Consider the following 20,725-nt stretch of genomic DNA (forward strand, 5'->3'; position numbering starts at 1 on the left):
TCTAGCTGGGGAGAGGTCCCCTCGTCATTAAATCCACTTGGCCCCACCCCAACCTATTATCCAGATAGGGAAACTGAGGCTCAGGCCACATGGCAAATGAGAAGCAGAGGCAAGACCTGAACCCAGGACTCCGACTCCTGGCCCAGTGCTCACGGCCCCCTCTGATCATCCCACACAGAGGCCTGATGCCCAGCCCCGGTGGTGGCGGTTGGGGGTGGCTTCAAGACTCACATCTGGGCTGTGGTGGATGAGGCTGCAGGTGCTGTGGGAATCAACCATTCCCCAGCCCCTAGAGCCTGAAACGTGGCCTCCTGGGGACCGAGGGAGATTGTGGGCTCCCCTCGCTCCCCGTCATGCTTCAACGGAGGCTGACACTTTCCTGGCCCGCAGCTCCGGAGGCATCAACAAAATGGGCTGAACAAACACATCTCGCTCATTTGTGCTAAGACTCTGCCGATGCTTTCCAGCCAGAGACCATCGGAAACACACCTGAACAAAGTTGGGCTCACCGTCCAGGTGAGGGGGAGTCACAGCCCTCAGGAAGGTGTGGGGTGCCAGCAGAGGGAGCTGGCCCAGTAAGGGGTCTGGGCTGGTGACAGGTGCTCCTGGGGAGGACTCCAGGGGCCTGGAGGCTCGCTCTGCGCTGGCCGCAGTCAGGGAACAGTGGTATTCTGTGACCCGGTGTCTCAATCACTCTAATCTGGAAAGGAAGAGGAACGAACTGAGGCTAAAGCTGTGTTTGGCAAAGAAGCAGCTATCACTCATTTAGCCAGATAGAGGGACGTCTGGTCATTTTTGTGGTTTGGACCATGTTCATTTTTGTCTGTGTTCAGGCACGATTACCGAGTGGTCTTGTCTTTGTCTTGATCCATCAAGGTCATTGGGTGGCCTTGTCTGATGTTGGTGATCTGTGAAATTGCTTGTGTTCACAGGAGCACACCAGGGCCTCACGGGGAGGGCCAGGCTGTCAGGGGCTGTTTTTCTCTTTCTCCATGTGAAAGGAGACAGCACGGAGCCCTGGAAAGCTGGCACGTCACACAGGGTGCCCGTGAGGGGTAAATGTCTGTCTGTCCCAAGGCTACAGAGGAAGCTCTGCAGGGAAGCCAAGAGGCTTTGGAGTCAGGCCCGCGGTTCAAAGCCTGATTTTATTCATGCTCTTGGACGACTCACTTCCCCTCTTGTAGCTTCATCCACTTGACAAATATCTAACAAACACCTGTTGTCTGCCAGGGACTGGGGACCTTGGGCAAGTGCCTTAACTCTCTGGGGTTCAATTTACCCCTCCAGAAAATGGGAATAATATTGGCACCTACGATAAAAGAGTGCCTGTCCCTCAGGGTTGCTGGAAGGTTCAATAGACTGTGTGGAGAGTCTCGAGCACAGTTTGGCATGTGCCATCTGTACTTCGTGGGGTTCCTGCCTCCCCGACCACCCCTGCCTTGCGAGGCCTTCATTGGCGGGGAAGCAGGACGGGGACAGCCCCGTCCATGTACAGCCTGTTTTGGAGAGTGAGTCCCCTGCCCCTGTTGCCCAGGGACCCAAGGCCCTGGCTGGTCCCAAGCAGGTCTGTTGGGGTGGGGGGTGTTCACCCAACAGGGGTGTTCTGTAGCTCCCAGCCTCCTCCAGAGCAATGGTGCAAATGTGGTTCTTGGGGCCTGGGGAGGCAGAGAGGGTGCCAAGGCTGTGGGGGTGGACGAGGGCATGCTCCATCCTGCCTTCTCCAGGCGTGGAGGAAGGGGTGGTGACAGGAGGGCGTGAGAGGCCAGCACAGAAGGAAGTTTGTGTGCCCATAATGGGGGGGAGGGCCCCTTACACGGGTCTGAGTGGTATGGCAGGTGGGGGCTCCCAGCTGAGGGAGCTGTGTATATGTGCGTGGCCGGATCTGACAGCGGGGGTGTGTGTGCAGATTCACGTGTGCATGTGTGATACCCCCGCCTTGGTGCGTGGATCTTGAAAAAAGCCTGACTTGAGGATTCAAACTAACCTGGGTCCCAGTTGAGCGACTTTCTGGCCATGTGAACCTGGCCCGGGCACTTACGTGGGCCGAGCCTCATTCATCTGTTCCACAAGCACACCTTGAGCTCTCGCTGTGTGCCAGGCACCGGGGAGACAGGGGCAATCAAGGCAGAGCCCAGGCTCTCATGCAACCAGCCTTACTTCCCCATCTTTAAGGCCGAGACAGCAATACCCGTCTCCCAGATCATGTCTGCAAAGTCCAGGCCATAGGGTCTAAGTGCTCAGGGGGAGATTTGTTGTCTTCAGACTTCTGGAAACCTTGGCGCTGCACCCTTTCTTCCAAGGGACATAGCTCTCAGCTGGTGGGAACGGGAACCAAGGGGGTCCTCCTTCAGGGCCTGACTGCCCTTGCTCGGCTCTGCTGGCGTGGGCCCTGGGAATGAGCGGCCGAGGCATCTGAGATGGCTTGGATGAGATGGGGGCCGCGGCATTCCAAGAACCCTGGCGCCTTCCCAGCACCGGGGGGAAGAGAAGCCAGGGGGCGGGTCTGGAGGACAAAGACCCTCTGTGGGCCCCCTTCAGCCAACCCCACACACCCACCCAGTATGGGCACAGGTGTGGGATGGAAACTCCTCCAACAAGTTGGGACACCCTTTTTCCCCTGGGCAGGGCTCACGGGGAGGGGGCTGGGGAAAGGGCAGAGGAGGCGGCTGCCAACTCCCCACTGGCTGCTGTTTACACCCAAGCGATGAGCTGGCTCTTGGCTTCACTGCCTTCTCACCTGGCCAGGTGTGCCAGGAGACATCGGCTAGCTCCTGCCTGGCTCCTGTCGGCATTCAATGCTCCAGCCCGGTTGGATTTGGGCCCGGGAAGGGGAGCCAGAGGAGGATGATCCTGGCCCCTTGCTTCGAACCAGATGTCTGATTTCCCTCTCTGCCTGATTTCTCTCTTGGGCCAGCAGCAACTCCTCTGAGTCTGAGGGACAGCAGGTCCTCTCGCCGGAGGTTGGCGGGTAGAGCTTCGGACACCCCTGGGCCAGAGGGGATGAGGCCTTGAAGAAGGGGTTAGTGACCTCCCTTCCACATCACTGGGCTGCAGAGTGTCTCAGTAAGAGTGGCTGCCGTTTGCCAGCCCAGAAGGCAGGTGGGGGAAGAAACAGGCTGTTGGTAAAGTGGGAAGCATTGGGGTTAGAGCCAAGAGAGTCGTTACAGCCCAACGAGGGATGCTGGAGTCAGAAAGGGATGCTTATGGGGCTGGGGCTGCTGGCCTGATCTGTCTCACGGCCTTCCTTTGGCAGGGGTGGGGAGTCAGGCCAGGACAGATGGGGGAGAGGGCTGGGGTGCGGGGGCTGGATCCCCTCTCCTTCATACCAAGTGAAGGGCATAAGGATCCTGCACGCAGCCCCCCACCCCCACCCATTTCCTCGCACACCAGCCATCACCCCGCAGAGAAGCCAAGCTGGGGAGTTGTATGGTTAGAATTGCCGGATGATCATGGGCCCATCCCTTTCACCTCAGTTTTCCTCTTCTGCATAATGGGCAGGTTGTATCTGTGTGGCACACTTTGTACCCGCCACGCCTCCTTGCACATGGCTTAATTTTGCCTCCCATCAGCCCTCTGAGGCAGGCACCAGCACAGCCCCCTTTCACAGATGAGGAAACTGGGGCTTACTGAGAGTCCGAGGGAGACTGGCGGTGAGCTGGGGTGTCCCCTCTCTCAGAGATGGAGCGAGGCGGTGCTGTGGCCTGGGTGTGTGGCAGCTTGCAGGAGAAGTTTAAGGGCACAGCTCACCGCCAATCACGGGGGATTTCTCATCCAGGCAGGGTCTTCCCTTAAGCAACAGCTCAGGGCTGAGGAGCGGCTCCCCTAGTGACACTGACTGGCGTCCAGGTTCGCCCCGTCCCCCACTGAGGTTCTGTCCACCGCCTGCTACCCCCCAGCTCACAGGGTTACTGCTGGGCCCCCTGGGGGGTCACCTGCTTCCCCATCAGCCCTTCTGGGGTCCAGGTGACAGCTCCGCCTCCCCACTGAGTGGTGTTCCCTGCTATTTCGTGCCCCAGTGCCTGGCTCTGGGCACCCCCCTGCCGGGGGCCTTCGGTGCTGGGGTGTCCCGAGAGAGGCAGGGAGGCATTCTGCTCTGACCCTGTACCAGGCTTGCTCTGTTTTATGTTCAAAGAAGATACAAGGGGTTTAGCCCCCCATTCATGTCAGTACTTCATCTGGCAGGAGGAGGAGCCAGGAATGACCCCAGGCAGCCCACTGGTATCTGCACCTCTAATTCATCTGCTCGGCTTCCATTAAGCCTGGCCCCTCAGGTCCCCACTGCTGCCCAAGCTGGGGCTTCCTCTCTGGCCTTCCGGCCTCCAGTCGGCTCCCTCTCGGCAGCCTCAGCTGACCACTCGCCTCCCCTGTGCCGAAACCCGCAGTGGCCCCACTTGGCCTCCCGATGAATCCTGACCGCTGGCTCGGCATTCAGTGCTCTCCTTGTGGTGACTGGCCATGCCCTGAGTCGGCCCTGGGCCTCCTTTAGCAGTGAGGGACTCCGCGGTTCCTTCCATGAGTCCCCGAGGGGAGCTGAGGCCCAGACAGGGACTCCACCTTGCTCCAGGTCGGGCATTTCTGGCAGAGGCCCAATGCCTCTCCCTTGGGCCTTGCGTCCGTGGGCACCCGGGCCCCCTGCGAGCCAGCTGCCCGTGGGCAGGGCCGAATCCTCCTGCCCTCCTGGACGGCCACCCAGATTCCTGTAGGCCGCACTGATGAGCAGGGGTGAGCCTGTGCAAATCACCCCGGGCGCTCTGCACACCCACTGGCCCCGCTGCCCACATGCCCGCTCCTCCCCGTGTCAGGGGAGCAGGGAAGCCTCCCGCTGCTCCCTCGCAGGTAGGTTTGGGGCACAGGCACCATCCCCGAGCGAGGCTGCAGCCGCCCTCCTTCGCCCTCTCGGGGCAGGGAGATCTCTACCCTGGTGCCCACCCCACGGGCCCTGCCCAGGCGGCCCTCGGCAGCTTGTTCTCATGGTGCCGGGCCCGGCTCAGCCTCCAGGGCCTGCCAGTCACGTAGCCAAACGAGTTCCTCCTCTCCCGCTGCCCAGGCTGCTGAGCACAGCGCTTTCCTGCTGGGGAGAGCACAATGGAGCCCGCCCCAAGGGACCCACCCCGGGGAGGCGCCAGCCCAGCTGGCTCTGAGCGCTGTGTGCCCGAGACAGAACCCACACCCTCTCGGAGTCTCGGTTTCTCCGGTGAGAAATAAGGGGGTGAGACAAGGTCACGAGAGGCCGTCTCCAATGATAAGGGCGAACTTTCCTTGAGCGCTTGCTCCGTGCCAGGTGCAGCACCCCTGGTCCTCACGGCCACCTGTAAGCAAGGTCGGGGCAGTGCGGGGCACGTTAAGCCCCTTGGCTACAGGTGGACTCTTCCTTGTCTGTCCAGCCTCCCATCTCCTGCTCAGAGACCTGCTCTCCCCATCGCCGCCTCCCCCTGCAGCCCCCGCCCCAGGAGGCGCCCGGCCCAGCTGCCGGGAGAGAGGAGTGTTCCAGGCCTGCTGCCCCAGCTGGCGGTGGAGGAGGCTGCGGGCATCGTGGGGAGAGGCGCTGATAATGGGGGAAGAAAGAGGTAGCAAGGAGAGAGATAGGGGTGCGGGGGGGGGGGTCGGTGCAGAAATGGCCTGCAGGGCTGGCCTGGGAAGGAGTCAGCCAGTTTGGGAGCAAGAATCACCTGACGGGGCAGCTGGGTGGCTCAGTGGTTGAACGTCTGCCTTCGGCTCGTGGCGTGATCCCAGGGCCCTGGGATCGAGTCTCGCATCGGGCTCCCTGCAGGGAGCCTGCTTCTCCGTGCTGGGGGCCTGAGGTCCTACAGAGTTTTGCTCTGGTTTCCCCACCCATCTGCCTCGACCACACTACCACCCTCAGCCTGGGTAATCTCTTTTCAGCTCCAAGTCCTCTCAGTGGCGGGGACAGGACAAGTGGCTACACTCCCCACAGTGGCATTTCCTTGGACTCAGATAAGCACCCAGAGCCTCCTTGCCCGACTCTGCCGTGGGTCCGGGCACCATACGGGTTAAGTGAGAACCGGGGAGATGGCAGGGCCTGGATGCTTCCAGCAAGACACCATGGCTCCCCTAGAGGGGAGGAGAGGTGGCCACTGTCCCTGCAGCCATGTCGCCCAGCTCCTCCCGGTCAGTCTCCAAGGCCTGGCGAACACTGATGACTGCCCACCGCCCACCTCCAGGAGCAGAAGGCCTGACCTTGCTCCTGCTCAGCTGTGACTTCCACCCTGCTCCCTTCCCCAGGCCACGGAGGCGTCCCAGGAGCTCTGCTCTGAAGCTCAAGGTCCCCAAAGGAAGTAGCCCTTGACAAAGTCCCTGCTGACCCATCCTCATCTGACCTCAGGGTGCTGCCCCTCCCCTCCATGCTCTTAGGCCCTGGGGATTCGAAACCCCAGCTTTGCCTCTCTGAGCCTGCGTCCTATGCACATGTGGCCCTGCGATCCCCACTCCCTAGGCTGGTGGTGAGGACAAAAAGGGACACTGCATAAGGACAGTCACCCAGTAAGGTGAAAATCCTAAGAATTTCTTTTTTGGGGGGGATTTGCTTGCCATCCCTGTGTGTGTCTTTGACCTGTGTCCTCTCCTCCTCTTCTTTTTTTTTCCCCTAAAGATTGTGTTGCTAATTAATCTCTACACCCAACATGGGGCTTGAACTCACAACCCCAAGATTAAGAGTCACACGTTCCACCAACTAACCCAGTCAGGAGCCCCTGCTTCTTTTCTTTTCTTTCTTTCTTTTTTTTTTCTCCTGAACTTCTGACCCTCTCATTTCCCTCTTGCTACCTTCTGGGCCTCCCAGCCTGCTGGACGCATCCCCCATCCTCACACAGAGCCCAGGAGCCCACTTCCTCCCAGCCCACCCCAAGTTGGCTTCTGGCCCCCCCAGCAGGCCTCCTCCCCCAGCCAGCTCCTCAGCAGGCCAGGGAATCGGGACCTGAGGGTGCAGGGTAGGGAGGCCACAGCAGGGTTCTGGAATCTGCATGTTGTTTAACCAGCTTACCAGGGGATGGTGATGCCCACTGTCCTACCTGCGGGAACAGCACCAGTTGACACCTCGGGGGATCTTCGGGGCCCTCTTGTCATCTCCATTATGAGCTGGATGCTGCCCCCACCCACTGGGAAAAACCCTTTCCCGAAGTGCGATTTTCCCCCTGCCTGTCTAGGGCCAGGAAGGCAGGGCAGGGTGGGGCAGGGCGGGCAGGGGAGACCAGCTGTGCTGTGTTTGTTTTAGGGGTTTTCCTCTGCTGCTGGTTTCTAAAGAGGATGCCTGGGTGACTATGGGGACAGAGCAGGTTGGTCGCAGACACTCATGGGGCTGGGGATGGGGTGGGGGGCACACTAGAAGATAATGGGGGGGGGCTTTACCCTCCTCCCAGAGCCAGGCCAGGGCTTGGAGAATCTTTGAAGCCCCCCGATGCCAGAGTTAGTCTCCCATTTTACACAGAAGGAGACTGAGGCTCAGTGGGGCCCGGGGATGTGGCCAAGGCACGCAGTTGAGGGGGCTCGACAGGCAACTTGGAGAGGGAGTTTGGGGCTCCACGGGGGCTTGGCTGCTCTTTCCTCTGCCAGACTCCATCCTGGCCTCACTGTGCCCTCCCTCAACTCTGCACCCCCGCCCCCCCAATCTGTCAGGCCATGCGTCCTCTCCTGTCTTCTCCAGGTGGCCCGTCCTCAGCCCGGTCCCCATCATCCTCCCCCGGAGTGGGCACAAGCCCCTCATGGCTTCAGTAGCCAACAGCCAAACCATGAACCTGGGGTCACCGCAGCAACATTTAAGGAACTCTCACGGGTCAGGCCCTGCTCTAGAGTGTTCCAGAGGTGTCTACCCAGTGGGACCCTCACGACAGCTCTGTGACGTAGGTGCTGTCACTATTCCCATTTTACAAGTGAGAAACATGAGGCCCAGAGAGGTGAAGTAAGTTGCCCGGAAAGGGGTTTGAACCCAGGCCTCTCCCATGTTTCCGCGCTCCGTGTTAGGCCTCTGACTCTCTAGCACAGACCTCCCACCTGGGATTCAGGCTGGATGACCCCTCCCAGGTTCCCTTGAGCCCTCAGCAAAGGGGGTCACAGTGCCTGCCTGGTCCCTACCACCGTGGCTCCCATCTCTGTGACAAGACCTGTCTGTTCCTGTCCCCTCCTCCCACCCCGAGCCTGGGAGCATCGCGGGTTCCATTCATTCACGACCATGTCGCCATACTCGGCTCTGCAGGCTTGGCACACAGTAGGGCCTGGGTCCCTGTTCTGGAAGGAACAAAGGCATTCCAGCTGGGGATCCCACTGAGCCTCCCCACAGTGCCCTCTGTTGGGCAGACCAAAGGCTGCCCCGGGGCCTGGCCCTGTCCTCCCGGGCCTGATCCCATCACCCTAATAACCCCCTGGCTTTATAGAGCGCCTTTCTTCCTCTGAGCTCAAAGCACTTTCCCATCTGTGATCTCCCTGGGACCAGCTGGAGCATTCCTCTCCCCACTTTACAGAAGCAAACCGAGGCCTGGAGAGGGACTGGGCGAGCCCCGGCGTGCTGCTGGCAGACCCAGAAAAGAGCTCATAAGTTTGTTGCTCCAGCCCTCTCGGTTGCAGGTGAACGGACTGAGGCCCAGAGGGGAGCAGACTTGTTCACATGAGTCCTGGGCCAGAAGCCTATGTCCTAAATACGGTCCAGGACTCTCCCAGGACATCGAGATCTCTGCCTGCAGTTCACCAGGGGTTGGCCAAGTCATTAAACATAAGGAGCCTCGGGATGCCTGGGGGGCCCAGAGGTTGAGCATCGGCTCAGGGCGTGACCCTGGGGTCCTGGGATCGAGTCCAGCATCAGACTCCCCGCAGGGAGTCTGCCTCTCCCTCTGCCTGTGTCTCTGCCTCTCTCTGTGTCTCTCATGAATAAATAAATAAGATTAAAAAAAAAAAAAACCATAAGAAGCCTGTTGTCCCATTTGTAAAAGGAACAGTACTTCCTGCCCTTCCCGCCTCCCTGGAGACCAGGAGATGAAGGACATGGAAGCCTTGAGGCCAGGCGAGGCCTGATAATGACGAGGGCAGTGGTCCAAGCCGCAGGCATCAGCAGGACCCTCGCCTCGGTGGGCATAAGCACCCGGAGGCCCCTCCCATCCAAAACTTAACCTTCCAGAGGGTGGGTGGGTGGGCCGGCACCCATCCCACGTCCCGCTCTGGGTGAAGGTGAGAAGTGGTGGCCAGTCTAACCCTACCTCCCAATTCCTGCCCGTTGGGCCCTGCTTGGCGCTTCTCACAATTCGGCAACATGTGCATTTATTTTAGCGACTTGTTAATATTTATCTTCTCTGCCAGACTCTGAGTTAGGTGTCGGCAAGCTTGTCCCGCATCAAGAGGCCAGACCCTATTTCCAGCTGTGGGGGCCATACCGTGTCGGTTGGACTACTCAGCTCTGCTCTCGGAAGGTGAAGCAGCCACGGGGCGCCGGCCGGCTCAGTCAGTGGAGCCTGTAACTCTTGATCTTGGGGTTTTGAGCTCGAGCCCCACGTCGGGTGTAGAGATTACTTCTAAAAAAATCTTCAGGGGCTCCTGGGTGGCTCAGTCAGTTACGTGTCTGTCTTCAGCTCAGGTCATGATCTCAGGGTCCTGGGATCAAGCCCCGCATTGGGCTCCCTGCAGAATGGGCAGCCTTCTTTCTCCTTGTCCACTGTTGGTGCTCTCTCTCTCTCTCTCAAATACATACATAAAATCTTTAAAAAAGAAAAAGGTGAGGCATAGATGATAAAGGCAGCCCAGGTGGCTCAGCGGTTTAGTGCCACCTTCAGTCCAGGGTGTGATTCCAGAGACCCGGGATCAAGTCCCATGTCGGGCTCCCTGCGTGGAGCCTGCTTCTCCCTCTGCCTGTGTCTCTGCCTCTCTCTGTGTGTCTCCCATGAATAAATAAATAAATAAAATCTTTTTAAAAAAAGACATAGATGATAAGTTAACAAATGAGCATGGATATATTTCAATAAAACTTTATTTACAAAACAGGCCAAGGGCCAGATTTGCCCCAAGGATCATAGTTTGCTGACAACTACTCTAATGTCCGAGACAGGTGACACTTGTCTGATTGCTCTCAACTGTATCCCATTGTTCGGGCAGACAGCACATTGCAGGCACCAATTCGATTGATATTTGATGAATGAGGGACTGAAACAGGAAAGACGGGGCAGCCCCGGTGGCTCAGCGGTTTAGTGCCGCCTTCAGCCCAGGGTATAATCCTGGAGACCCGGGATCGAGTCCCACGTCGGGCTCCCTGTGTGGAGCCTGCTTCTCCCTCTGCCTGTGTCTCTGCCTCTCTCTCTGTGTCTCTCATGAATAAATGAATAAAATCTTTAAAAAAAAAAAAGAAACAGGAAAGACGTGTGTGGTGAGACTTGAGGGACATGTGTGACAAGGACTGATCAAAGTGGGTACAGAGCTTGTGCAAACATCAAGAAGCAGGAATGGAGGGGATGCTGTCCATCCCCAGGAGTTATGAGGCTCGGAGTCACCCCAGAGGTCAAGATAGAGAGGAAACGGGGAGTCTAAGGGCTTCCCCAGTGTGGCCACGACTTGGACCCACTCCTAGGGGTTACTGGGAGGATTAACAGAACAGGACCTGTAAGGTCTGTAAGCACAGCCACTGGCACCTAATTATGTTGTTACTGTTATCAACCCAAATACCTGAAACTGGGCAGCCCTGGTGACCTTGTGGTTTAGCGCCGCCTTCAGTCCAGGGCCTGATCCTGGAGACCCGGGATCGAGTCCTATGTCGGGCTCCCTGCGTGGAGCCTGCTTCTCCCTCTGCCTGTGTGTCTGACTCTCTGTCTCCTCTCTGTGTCTGTCATGATAAATAAATAAAAATCTGAAAAAAAAAATCTGAAACTGCCCCCAGGCCCCACCTGGGTCAGCGGGCTCTCCCACACTGAGGACGGGCCTGTGATGACACAAGAAATGCTCCCCAGGGAGGAGCTGAGGGATATCTGTCCAAGTGCTAAGGACACCCTACCACCTGTTCACTCACAGGCTGGAAGCTTCTCCAGGGCAGGATGTGGCCTTGCTCTAGTCTCTCCCATGCCCAGCACAGTGGCTGTGTCTCCTCCATCACACTGGAGGCTCACCTTTCTCGCTCCTTATCCCACCTAGTCCACCTAGTCCAGCTGCGGTCTAGGGGGACGTGGAGTAGGGGGAGTGACTCTGACCTGTCACCCCACTCCAGAATGGACATATTCTGAGGTCAGCCTGTGGTCCTCTTTCTTAGGCACAGCCTGGTCTCCAGAGGGAGCACCTGGCACCCCAACCCTCCAGGTGGAGCAGGGAGTTCCACTGGCTGTGGGGTTCAGTCCCTGCTCTGCTCCTAACTAGCCTGGGTTCTTTCCCTGGGTCTCAGTTGCCACATCTGCATGGTGGGAGTTAGGACCAGGTGATGTCTGGGCTCCAGAGTGTCGCTAGCCTATCCGGAGACTTTGTGCCCATCCGGGTGGATACAGCCCTGTGGCGCACAGCTTGGCACTTTGTGTTAAGACAAAGGCACCCTCCATGGGGGCAGACACAGCCCGTGCCGGAGCTCAGGGCTTGCTGACCAGAGCATGGGCAGGATTTCAGTGCCCTCCACCCTCAGCTGGGCACCTTCGTCCAGGTCGCGCCATGCACAACCTTCCACATTGTCTGGGTCTGAGTTGCCAGCGTGGTACTTTCTGGGTCAGTCGGCCAAGGGAGGGAGCAAAGAATGAAAGTAGTCAAGAATGACGCTGTGTCGGGCCGCCCCCTGGTGGCCATCTCCCACGACACACAGGGCCCGGAAAGGCATCTTCCGAGTCTGGGTCCTAACGACAGGAGCCTCCTACCTGCCTGCAGAGATCCAGCACCCCAGACTCAGAGGACCAACCTCCCAACCCTGAGAAAGGGATCCCGCCGCGAGGCAGCCACTGTGGACCAGGCCCTCGAGAGGCACTTTTGAGTTGAATTTAGTGGAACTGTTGACTCACCAGGCTGGAAGCTTCTCCAGGGTAGGGGCTGGTCTCTTCCCAGTGTCCCTCCCCAGCGTCTGGCCCGGGGGCTTTCTCCTCTGTCAGACATAGAACTTTGCCTCCCCTATCAGACAGGGGGCCCACCCTTCTTTCTCTCTCTCCCTATCCTACCTCGTCCGGCATGTGGGCCTGTCACCCCACTCCAGCTAGCAGCCCTCAGGTGGGAGCCTGGCGCTGAGAGTGGGCTCATTTTGAGGTCAGCCTGGGGCCTTCTTTCTCAGGCTTCCTGGGAAGGCCCCACGCCTGGGTCATTACTGGATCCATACCCTACCTCCCCCCAGCTCTTCTCTCTCCCCCAGTGAACAGGAACCTCGGCTGTCTCATTTATGCTTAAGCAGTGCCATGCAGTGCCGGGCACACGGCAGGTGCTCAATGAACGTTTGCTGGATGAAGGAAGAGTTGCATCCAGTCAGTCCTGGCCATGATCGGTTTCTAGATATGTGACCTTGAACAGGTCTCATTTTCTGTCATTCAGTCAACAAATACCTACTGAGCATCTACCATGTACTACTGTTCTAAACACAGGAGTCCAACCCAGATCTGCTGGGCTTCCAATACTGTTCTTTCTGCTTATCAGCTCTGGTTCCTCTTTCCTGAGAAACCAATACTGAGATGGTTGAGACCTGGAGATGGGCAACCCCAGCCAGAAGTCCTGTCGTCTCCCACTGGCCCCCCAGACATCAGATCCTCCAGTCCCCGGGACACCCCCCAGCCTCCCGGAGCTGTCTCCGTACCTTTGTCACACAGAGCGCCCCTCCCTGTCTGCCTGCCCGTGTCCTGCTCAACCTTCAAATTCCCATTGCAGGGTCATGAACTCCTTGAAGCCAACCCCACGACCTTTGGCAGAAGCAACTCAGCTGATGTGAGGATGCACCAGTGTCTACACTGACCCAAGCTATTTATGCACCTGGCTCCCCCCAAGCCATGCCTTCCCCCCCTCCCCTGGGGAGTGCCTGGGCCTAGACTGAGTCGGTTGATTGATCTCTCCCTGTCAGGCCCTGAAGCATCCGCTTGCCACGCTCCAGCGCCCAGCGCAGGGCCAGGCACTCAGGGCAGGCCACAGGATCCCCAAAGTCATGATGGGAGAATTGGATTCAGGGCACCACCTGGGCACTCCCTCCTCTGGTCCCCTCCCCCACGGGGGCTCCTATCTCTCCCCCCCCCCATAGATACGTGGAGCAAGGAGGGCACTGGGGAAGGTAATAGAAGGTCACAGGGCAGATGGACTGTGGGCCCATCTGGGAAAGGACAGCTTGCCCTTGGGGAAGGGCAACCACACATCTTAGAGCTGTCCGGGAATCTGGGAATCATCCGCTTCAGCAGAATTCCAAGGGCTGGGAAGGTGAATGTGGGCGTGCAAGGGGGAGCTGCCCACCCTTGCAAGGCCCGGTCTTTAGTTAGTGCCCCGTTGGGCTGACAGGCAGGACACCTGGGCTTGAATCCGTATCCCTTTGTTGTGTGACCTTGGGCAAGCCCTTGACCCTCTCTGAGCGCCGGTCTGTACAATGAGAAGATTGCTGCCCAGCATGAATGCCAGAGGCAGGAGAGCCAGAGCCACCTCACCCCGCCCTGGCCCCTTTTCTGGGACTGTGAGCAGGGGACCGTGGGTGGGGCCACTGCCCAGCCTCATCCACCTATCCCTGTCTTGGGCTGCAAGGGGCACAGTGGGCATCCTCTCCCCTGTGAACTGCCCTGTTCTCTGCTGGGGTCCCCCTCCCGGTGCCCCCCCCCCCCAGCTGCTAGGCTGCCAGCTGGGAACATCATCAGCTGTGACCAGCGTCCTGCGTCATGGTGAGTCAGAGCCATCCTTCCAAGCCAAGTCCAGTCACCCCACCACAGGAAGAAGAGAAAGGACACCTTGCCCCCTGCAACCCTGGGCCACACAGGAAGGACCCCTTTTGTTCTTTCCTGTTCCACACAAGGACAGGCACACACCTGGCACTGTGCAAGGCACCTGGGCGTCCCGGGGGATCTGGACATACTGTCCCTTCAGGGCTCTCCTCCCCTACGCCAGACTTGGGGTGGGGCTGCTCTGAGCGGGGGAGAGCATGGGGGTCTCTGAGCATATGTGGCTGAACACGGCACAGACTCTAGGGCTGGCACATCTCTCTTCTTCACACCCGCACATAGTAGGTGCTTCACACATATTCATGGAATGGAGGCTCTTTAGGCTTCCAGTAGGTGTAGCGGAGCTTGGTGATGTAATAATACATCCTATCCGTGTCCACCGTCGCTGTTATTTATTTTCAGCCCTAAGGACCTACTATGTCTCATTTTGCATATGTTTCTTACTAATCCTTACAGCAATACTGTGAGGTGAGATTATCCATCCCCCCTCACGGTTAACAGATGAAAAAACAGGCTCAGGGAGGTGAGGCAACTTGCCCAAGGTCACACAGCTATATGTGAGCTGAGCCAGCTGTCACACCAGGTCTGCTGGCAGCCGTGGCTAGAGCCACTCCCCACCTGAACCCTACCTCAGAGAGGGGAAGAGGCCTGGGTCAGTGCCCGCCCCCACCCCCTGGCAGTCCACCGGCCCCTCAGATGCTGCCCTGCTGGGGGCCTCCTACTCCTGCCTCAAACCTTATTCATTCCTCAAAACCCTGCCCAGGGCCATCACCAGTTTTTTATTTTTTATTTTTTATTTTTATTTTCACCAGATTTTTTGGGGGGATCCAAGAAACCTGGCTTCCTCAGCTGTAGAAGGTGCACAGGCAGGTGCAGGTGTAAAGATGGAGGGAGATGATGTGCAAGTGGCTGCTGTGCTTGTGCACGGGAAGGTCGGCTCAGGAGCTGAATGTGCGTGCACGGGAGTGACCATGTGTACAGGTGAATGCGCATGGCTGTGCGAGTGTGCTAGTGTATGTGAGTGTGCACGAGTGCGTGGTACACGTGGGAGAGTGTGCTTACAGGTGTGTGCCTGAGTGATAGAGTGAGCCCCTGTTGCCCCACGAGACAGGGGACCCAGGGCCCCGGTTGCTATTTATTCCTTAAAGATTTTATTTATTTATTCATGAGAGGCACAGAGAGAGAGAGAGAGAGAGAGAGAGAGAGAGGCAGAGACACAGGCAGAGGGAGAAGCGGGCTCCGTGCAGGGGGCCCGGTGCGGGACTCGATCCCGGATCCTCGGGTCACGCCCTGAGCCGACGCTCAACCGCTGAGCCACCAGGTGGCCCTGGGTCCTGGTTGTTAAACTAAGGTTGTGTACGTGGGGCCGCAAGTGCTGGAATCTCCGCGCACCCCTCTCGGTCCCCTTCCCGACCTTCAACCCCGTCAGCAGGTGGCGAGGAGAGGGGGTCAGGGGGGTCCCTCCCCTCTCCCCCAGCCGTAGCTCCCTCCCCCTAGCGGTCCTCACTGCGCCGCTCCGCGCACCGCCCCAAGTCCCGCCCCCGCCCCGCGGACCCCGCCCCTCCCCCCGTCCCCCGAGACCCGCTGACCCCGCCCCTCCCCCTCCCGGTCCCCCCAGCCCCGCTGACCCCGCCCCTCCCCTCCTGCCCCCCGAGCCGGGCTGACCCCACCCCCTCCCTGGTCCCCCCCCGCTGACCCCGCCCCCGAGCCCGGGCTGCGGCCACAGGTGCGCGCGGCGGGCGGCGCCGGGCCGGGGAAGGGGCGGGGCGGCTGCGCGCGGCTCGGGCTCCGGGGCTCGGGGCGAGCGCTCCCCCGGGCCCCCCCGCCCTCCGTGCTGCCCGCGGCTGGCTGGAGCGGGCGCAGCGCGGGAGGCGGCGGCGGCAGGGACGACGAGCGGAGCCCCGGCCCCGGCCCCAGCCCCTGCCCCGGCCCCTGCCCCGGCCCCTGCCCCTGCCCGCCCGCCGCGCCGGCGCCGCGCCTGAGCCCCGGCCCCGCGGAGACATGAGCGCCCCGCGGCCCGACGCACCCGAGGCGCAGCGGCCCGGCCCCGCGGCCCCGTGATGGGCTCCTGCGTGTCGCGAGGTGAGGGGGCCGGCGGGGGCGGGGGCGGGGGGCGACCCGGCCTGCCCCGCCCGCACCCCCCCACCGAGCCCCAGGGGACACGGTGCCCCCGGGAGGACGGGGGGGCCGCGCAGAGGGAGGGCATGGGGGAGGTGGGGGAGGTCGCCGCGTCTCCAGGCCGGCTTGGGGCCACACCCAGGCGGGTGGCACGGAGCGGGGTCGCTTCCGACCGCCCGAGCGGTCCCACGCCCCCTGCCGCGTGCTCGGGAGAGGAAGGGGGGAGGGGGAGGGAGGCTCCCGGTTGCTCCGCGCCTCGGCTCCTCGGGAGGGCGGTTGGCAGCACCGGGAGAGCCAGCCGACTGCCCTTCGCACTCCCCCCAGACCCAGGCCCGACCAGCTCAGCGCCCCCGCTTCTGTCCCCCTTACCCCATGCCCTGTCTGCAGAGCCCCTGAACCTCATCGACAGGAGGGGGTTAAAGGAGATGAACAGGTTATAAAAAAGGTGTCCCTTCCCCCACCCTCATCCCTAACTCCTCACCCCACCCCCCATCCTTGGTCAGGGGACCGGAAGGGATGGAGAAAGCTAATGTCTAGGCAACCCCTGGGCCTTTCTTTCTTTCTGCTTCTGAGCTTTAAAAGCTGCCTTGCCCTGGCACCTCTGCTCTCTTCCTGCCCTTCCCAAGGTGGTACCCCAGGAGTTGGAGTAAGACTGGCTCCTACTCAGAGCAGGGGGTGGTGCAGGTGACTGAGGCTTTGGCTCCAGCTCTGCAATCCCACCGACCCCATCCACAGGGCCTGGGGGCTGTCATCCCACCTGACACCCCCCAAAACTTAGTTGTAGAGGAATGAATAGACCTTGGGGAAGGGCTGCGCGGGCCCTGGGGTGGAGGTGGGGGCTTGTGCTGGGGGATGCTGGGGAAGGAGCATAGCACCCTTTTCTCCATCCTCTGCCCTCTAAGGGGGCACATCAGTCCATGTGGGACATTCAGGTAAGCAGCTTGGGATGTCTCAGGAGGGTGTCAGGGCTGGAATTGTGGGTGGGAGTTAGTTCCTGGGAGGTTCATTCACTTATTCATTCATTAAGCTGATGTTAACACCTCACCTACTGTGTGCATGCTGGGCATCTAGTGAGGACAAGTCCAGCATAGCGTGTGCCCTTGTGAGGCCGACAGCTTGCCAAAGGGGAAAGGAGTTTTAAGAAGGAAGAGTATTTAGGGTTCTTCAGGACTGACAGGCTCTCAATGTTTCTGCAGAAACCCAAAGGCTAAAAAAGAAAAAAGAAACCCAAAGGCTCTGGGCAGGCTCTGGGTGTCAGGGATCTGGGATGGGGTGTTTCCTTGGTGACTGTGTCCCTTCCCCGTCACTTGGCCATCCAGTGCAGGGGCCCCAGCCCTGTGAGCCGCAGACCCACTGAACAACAGTACAGGGGCCAGGGAGGAAGAGGGGCCTGCCAAGATCAGACTGGTCCTCGGGTCCTCGGACACCCCCCTCCACGGGGCTGGCACCCTCCGCTGTGCCTGGTTGAGGTCATGCAGACTAAAGATGGACTTTCTTCCCCCGTCCTTCTGTGACTCGGCTGCCCGAGTGGCACCTCCAGATCTAGTTGTGTATTCTAACCTTGTCCCCCTCCTGAGGGGGTGACACTTACAGTCTCAACATGCAGCAGGCAAGTTAGGTAATGGTAAAGAAGGGACGAGAGCATAGAGCAGAGGACAACCATGGTCTCAGGGACTGAGCCACTAAGTGGAGGTCACACCCCCCCTCTAATGGTCACTAATACTCCCAGAGCGCTTACCAGGTGCTGGTTGGAACATTTTAGGTACAACTAGCTAAATTGGGGTAGGTACTGTCATGGTGCTCAAATTACAAGTGGGGAAGCAGAGGGGAAGCTGAGTGACCTGAAAAAAGCTGAGGCTGTGCCCCTAGCCTCTGCACGGCGCCCCCAGCCCGGCGCCCCCAGCCCGTAGCCGGGCGCCTGACCCCCTCCTCTCCAGCTGCAGGCTTCTAGGCCCGCTCTCCACACTTGCACCCAGTGCTAACAACCACCCCTTTCTGCAAACGCCCCCCTTTGCCTGGTACGCAGCCCTGAAGCCAAGCCAGGGATTGCGAGCCTCATGCTGATGCCCATACCGAGCCCAGAGCCTGCACGTAGCTGGGGCCGCCCTAGCCAGGCCCCAAGCCCCAGCCACAGGCCACACCTGGGAGAGCCTCCCCGTGCCAGCATGGGGCAGCAGTTTGCTGCTCTGTGCCAGGCCTGAGAGGCTAGGGGTACAGACTCTTGCTCCAGCCAGCCTAGGTTCCCTCCCACCCATTCACTCACTCTGACCTCAGCAAGTTGCTTAACCTTGAATGTGTTACAGTGTTCTCATCTGTAAAATGGGACCAATACCCGTATAAATGCCCTAGGGTTGAGGGCAGGGATTGAATGACTTAATTCCTGTAAAGCACTCAGACCGGTGCCTGGCACGTCGTAAGCACTCTTAAATGTTAGCTGTTTCTTTCATTTAAAATGTTTTGTTATCACCCTTCTGTGCAGACAGCTAAGCGAGGACTTCTTGGCTGGGAAAGGGGAGGCTCCAGAGGCTTCCAGCCCCATCCTGCCTCATGGGTGCCTCATGGCCCGCACTCAAGCTGCCGAGGGCTTGGGGGAAGTGATGGGTCCAGAGTAAGGCAACACGTGCTGTTTCCAGGAGCTATTTTCTGTTCATCATTTACTTTTTTTAAAAAGAGATTTTATTTATTTGAGAGATGAGAGAGAGAGAGAGAGCAGGAGGAGGAGCAGAGGGGGAGGGAGAGGGCTCAGCAGGCTCCGTGCTCAGTCTCCGGACCCTGAGATCATGACCTGAGTCACCATCAAGAGTCAGCCGCTTACCGGACTGAGCCACCCAGGCGCCCCATTCATCATCTACTTTTAAGCTACTGTTTGTGGGGCGCTTATCCTAAGCCAGGCTGAGCCTTTACTCTTCTGACCTAGTTCGTCCTCATTCAACCCTGGGATGTGGGGCCCAGAGACGCAAGAGTCTTACCTGAGGTCACACAGCCAGGACACAGAGAGGCAGAATTTGAATTCAGGCAAGTCCGTGTTAGCCCAGCGCCTGAGTGGGGAGCCCCTGTCCTTTGCTTTCTGATGTGCCCTGCGTGAGAGAGGCGCTGAGTGCGTGACCATTGCTTAAAAAAAGCAACCCTCTGAAATAACTCCTGTGGTTGGTATCTGGTCGGGGCTTTGCCGCCACCGCTGGTGACGCTGGTGTACGGAACAGGGGAAGTTAATATCTACACCTGTCTCTTCAGCCCCCGGGGCTCCCGGGGTCCACCCCATGCCCTGGCGCTGGAGCCTCTCCTCTGGCCCCCCTGGGCCCGCCTGTCCCAGCCTTGTCCTCCAGCCAACCCACTGGCCTTCTGGCCTCACCGAGGGAGTCTCAGTGCACTGGGCCTCAGGGCTTATGAGGGCAGAAATTGGGGACCGAGGTCTTTCTTCTGCAAGGTCAGACACCTCTTTGCTCTGGGAGAAGCCTCCAGCTCTGAAGGGTCTGGGAAGAGCCCCCCTGCCACCGCCCGGTAACCAGGGCCTCTGACCCTGACCCCCTCCCACTCCCCCAGCACTGTCTCACCTTGGCCCCTGCAGAGCCAGTGAGTGAGTGACCTGACATGGGCACTAGGGGAGACCAAGGAAAGAGCAGATGGGGCCTTGCCCTCTGGGAGCTCACTGTCTGAGGAGAGAGACACAATCCTGCCCGAGTAGTCTAATGGGGGATGCAGGACAGGGACGTGGACGCATGCACAGAAAAACAGCCTGAGGAGGTCAGCGCTGGTCAGTGGTTTGAGCGCAAGCTTTGGGATTTCAGACTAGTTTAGGTTTGAACCCCATCTCTGCCACTTATTAGCTGGTGACCTTGGAGGAGTGGTTTGATGTCTCTGAGCCTCAGTTTCCCCATCTGTAAAATGGGCATAATGAGACCTACTTTGCAGGGTTTTGGTGAGGGTTAAACGAGAGATAATGGATGAAAAGGCCGAGGACGGTGCCTGGCACATAGTAGGTATTCAATAAATAGTAGCAGCAGATCATTGCAGGCCAGACTTTGCTCATTCACACTGCTGGTAGCCTAGTACAGCTGAGGCCAATCCGGGCAGGCTGCCTGGAGGAGGTGAGGCGGGAGCAGGATGGGCTCGAGGATAGCTCACCACAGAGACAGAGCCACGGGATGGTGGAGGACATAGAAAGGAGCTGAGGTGTGTGGAAGGTCCTGGAGAAGGGCCCATTGTCTCCCTCTAACCTTGGTTGGGGATAGAAATGGGCCCCCTTGTGCTGCATCAACTCACTGATGAAGTTACCGCTGTGGCCCTGGTGGCCTATAAACAAACATCCCGGGGACCCGGAGGGTACTTGAGGCTGGGCCTCTGCCCAGCTCAGAGGGACAGCCTGCTGTCATGGCAGTGACTCACCGGGCAGAGAGGCCAAGGGCTCACTCTTGGTGGCCTCCCTCTGCAGAGCCCCCAGGGTGAGCTCTAGCCCCAGGGGCGGGACCAGAGGTCAGAGCAGGGGTGACCACGATCTGTCCCCGAGGTCTAGAAGGAGGAGCGGGTCTGGGGGCGGAGAGGGTCGGAGCAGCTGCGGTTTAGAGTGCCTGCTGTGGCAGGTGCTTCCGCCCCGGCAGCCCTTCCCATCTCCCGGGTGACAGCGCACGGGCCACAGCGCGTGCCGGGGTCCTGGGTGGCGGTAAAAAGCCGGGATTAGACCCGGGGCAGGGGCTGCAGAGGGAGCACTGGGCCCGCTGTGTTCTCCCCGGAGGCAGGGCCGGGGCCTGGAGCTCAGC

The 20,725-nt window shown here is 59.5% G+C and overlaps 1 protein-coding gene across 5 annotated transcripts in view; it reads left to right on the forward strand.

The window, feature by feature from the left end:
• Positions 1–390: 390 nt before the first annotated feature.
• The window catches only part of FAM131C (family with sequence similarity 131 member C), a 32,084-nt gene continuing 11,749 nt past the window's right edge, over positions 391–20,725 (forward strand). Inside the window, exons 1-2 of one of the 5 annotated variants that reach the window (XM_072828197.1) lie at positions 16,187–16,900; positions 18,886–18,983. In XM_072828197.1, coding sequence (XP_072684298.1) covers positions 16,821–16,900; positions 18,886–18,983 — 178 coding nt within the window. In that variant the 5' untranslated portion in view covers positions 16,187–16,820. Of the gene's footprint in view, positions 517–15,793; positions 15,933–16,186; positions 16,901–18,885; positions 18,984–20,725 lie in introns of those variants that run through there. The other 4 variants (XM_072828200.1, XM_072828198.1, XM_072828199.1 and 1 more) reach the window with 4 other exon arrangements.

The sequence above is a fragment of the Canis lupus genome, chromosome 5 (genome assembly GCF_048164855.1).
Source record: "Canis lupus baileyi chromosome 5, mCanLup2.hap1, whole genome shotgun sequence".
Lineage (NCBI taxonomy): Eukaryota > Metazoa > Chordata > Mammalia > Carnivora > Canidae > Canis > Canis lupus.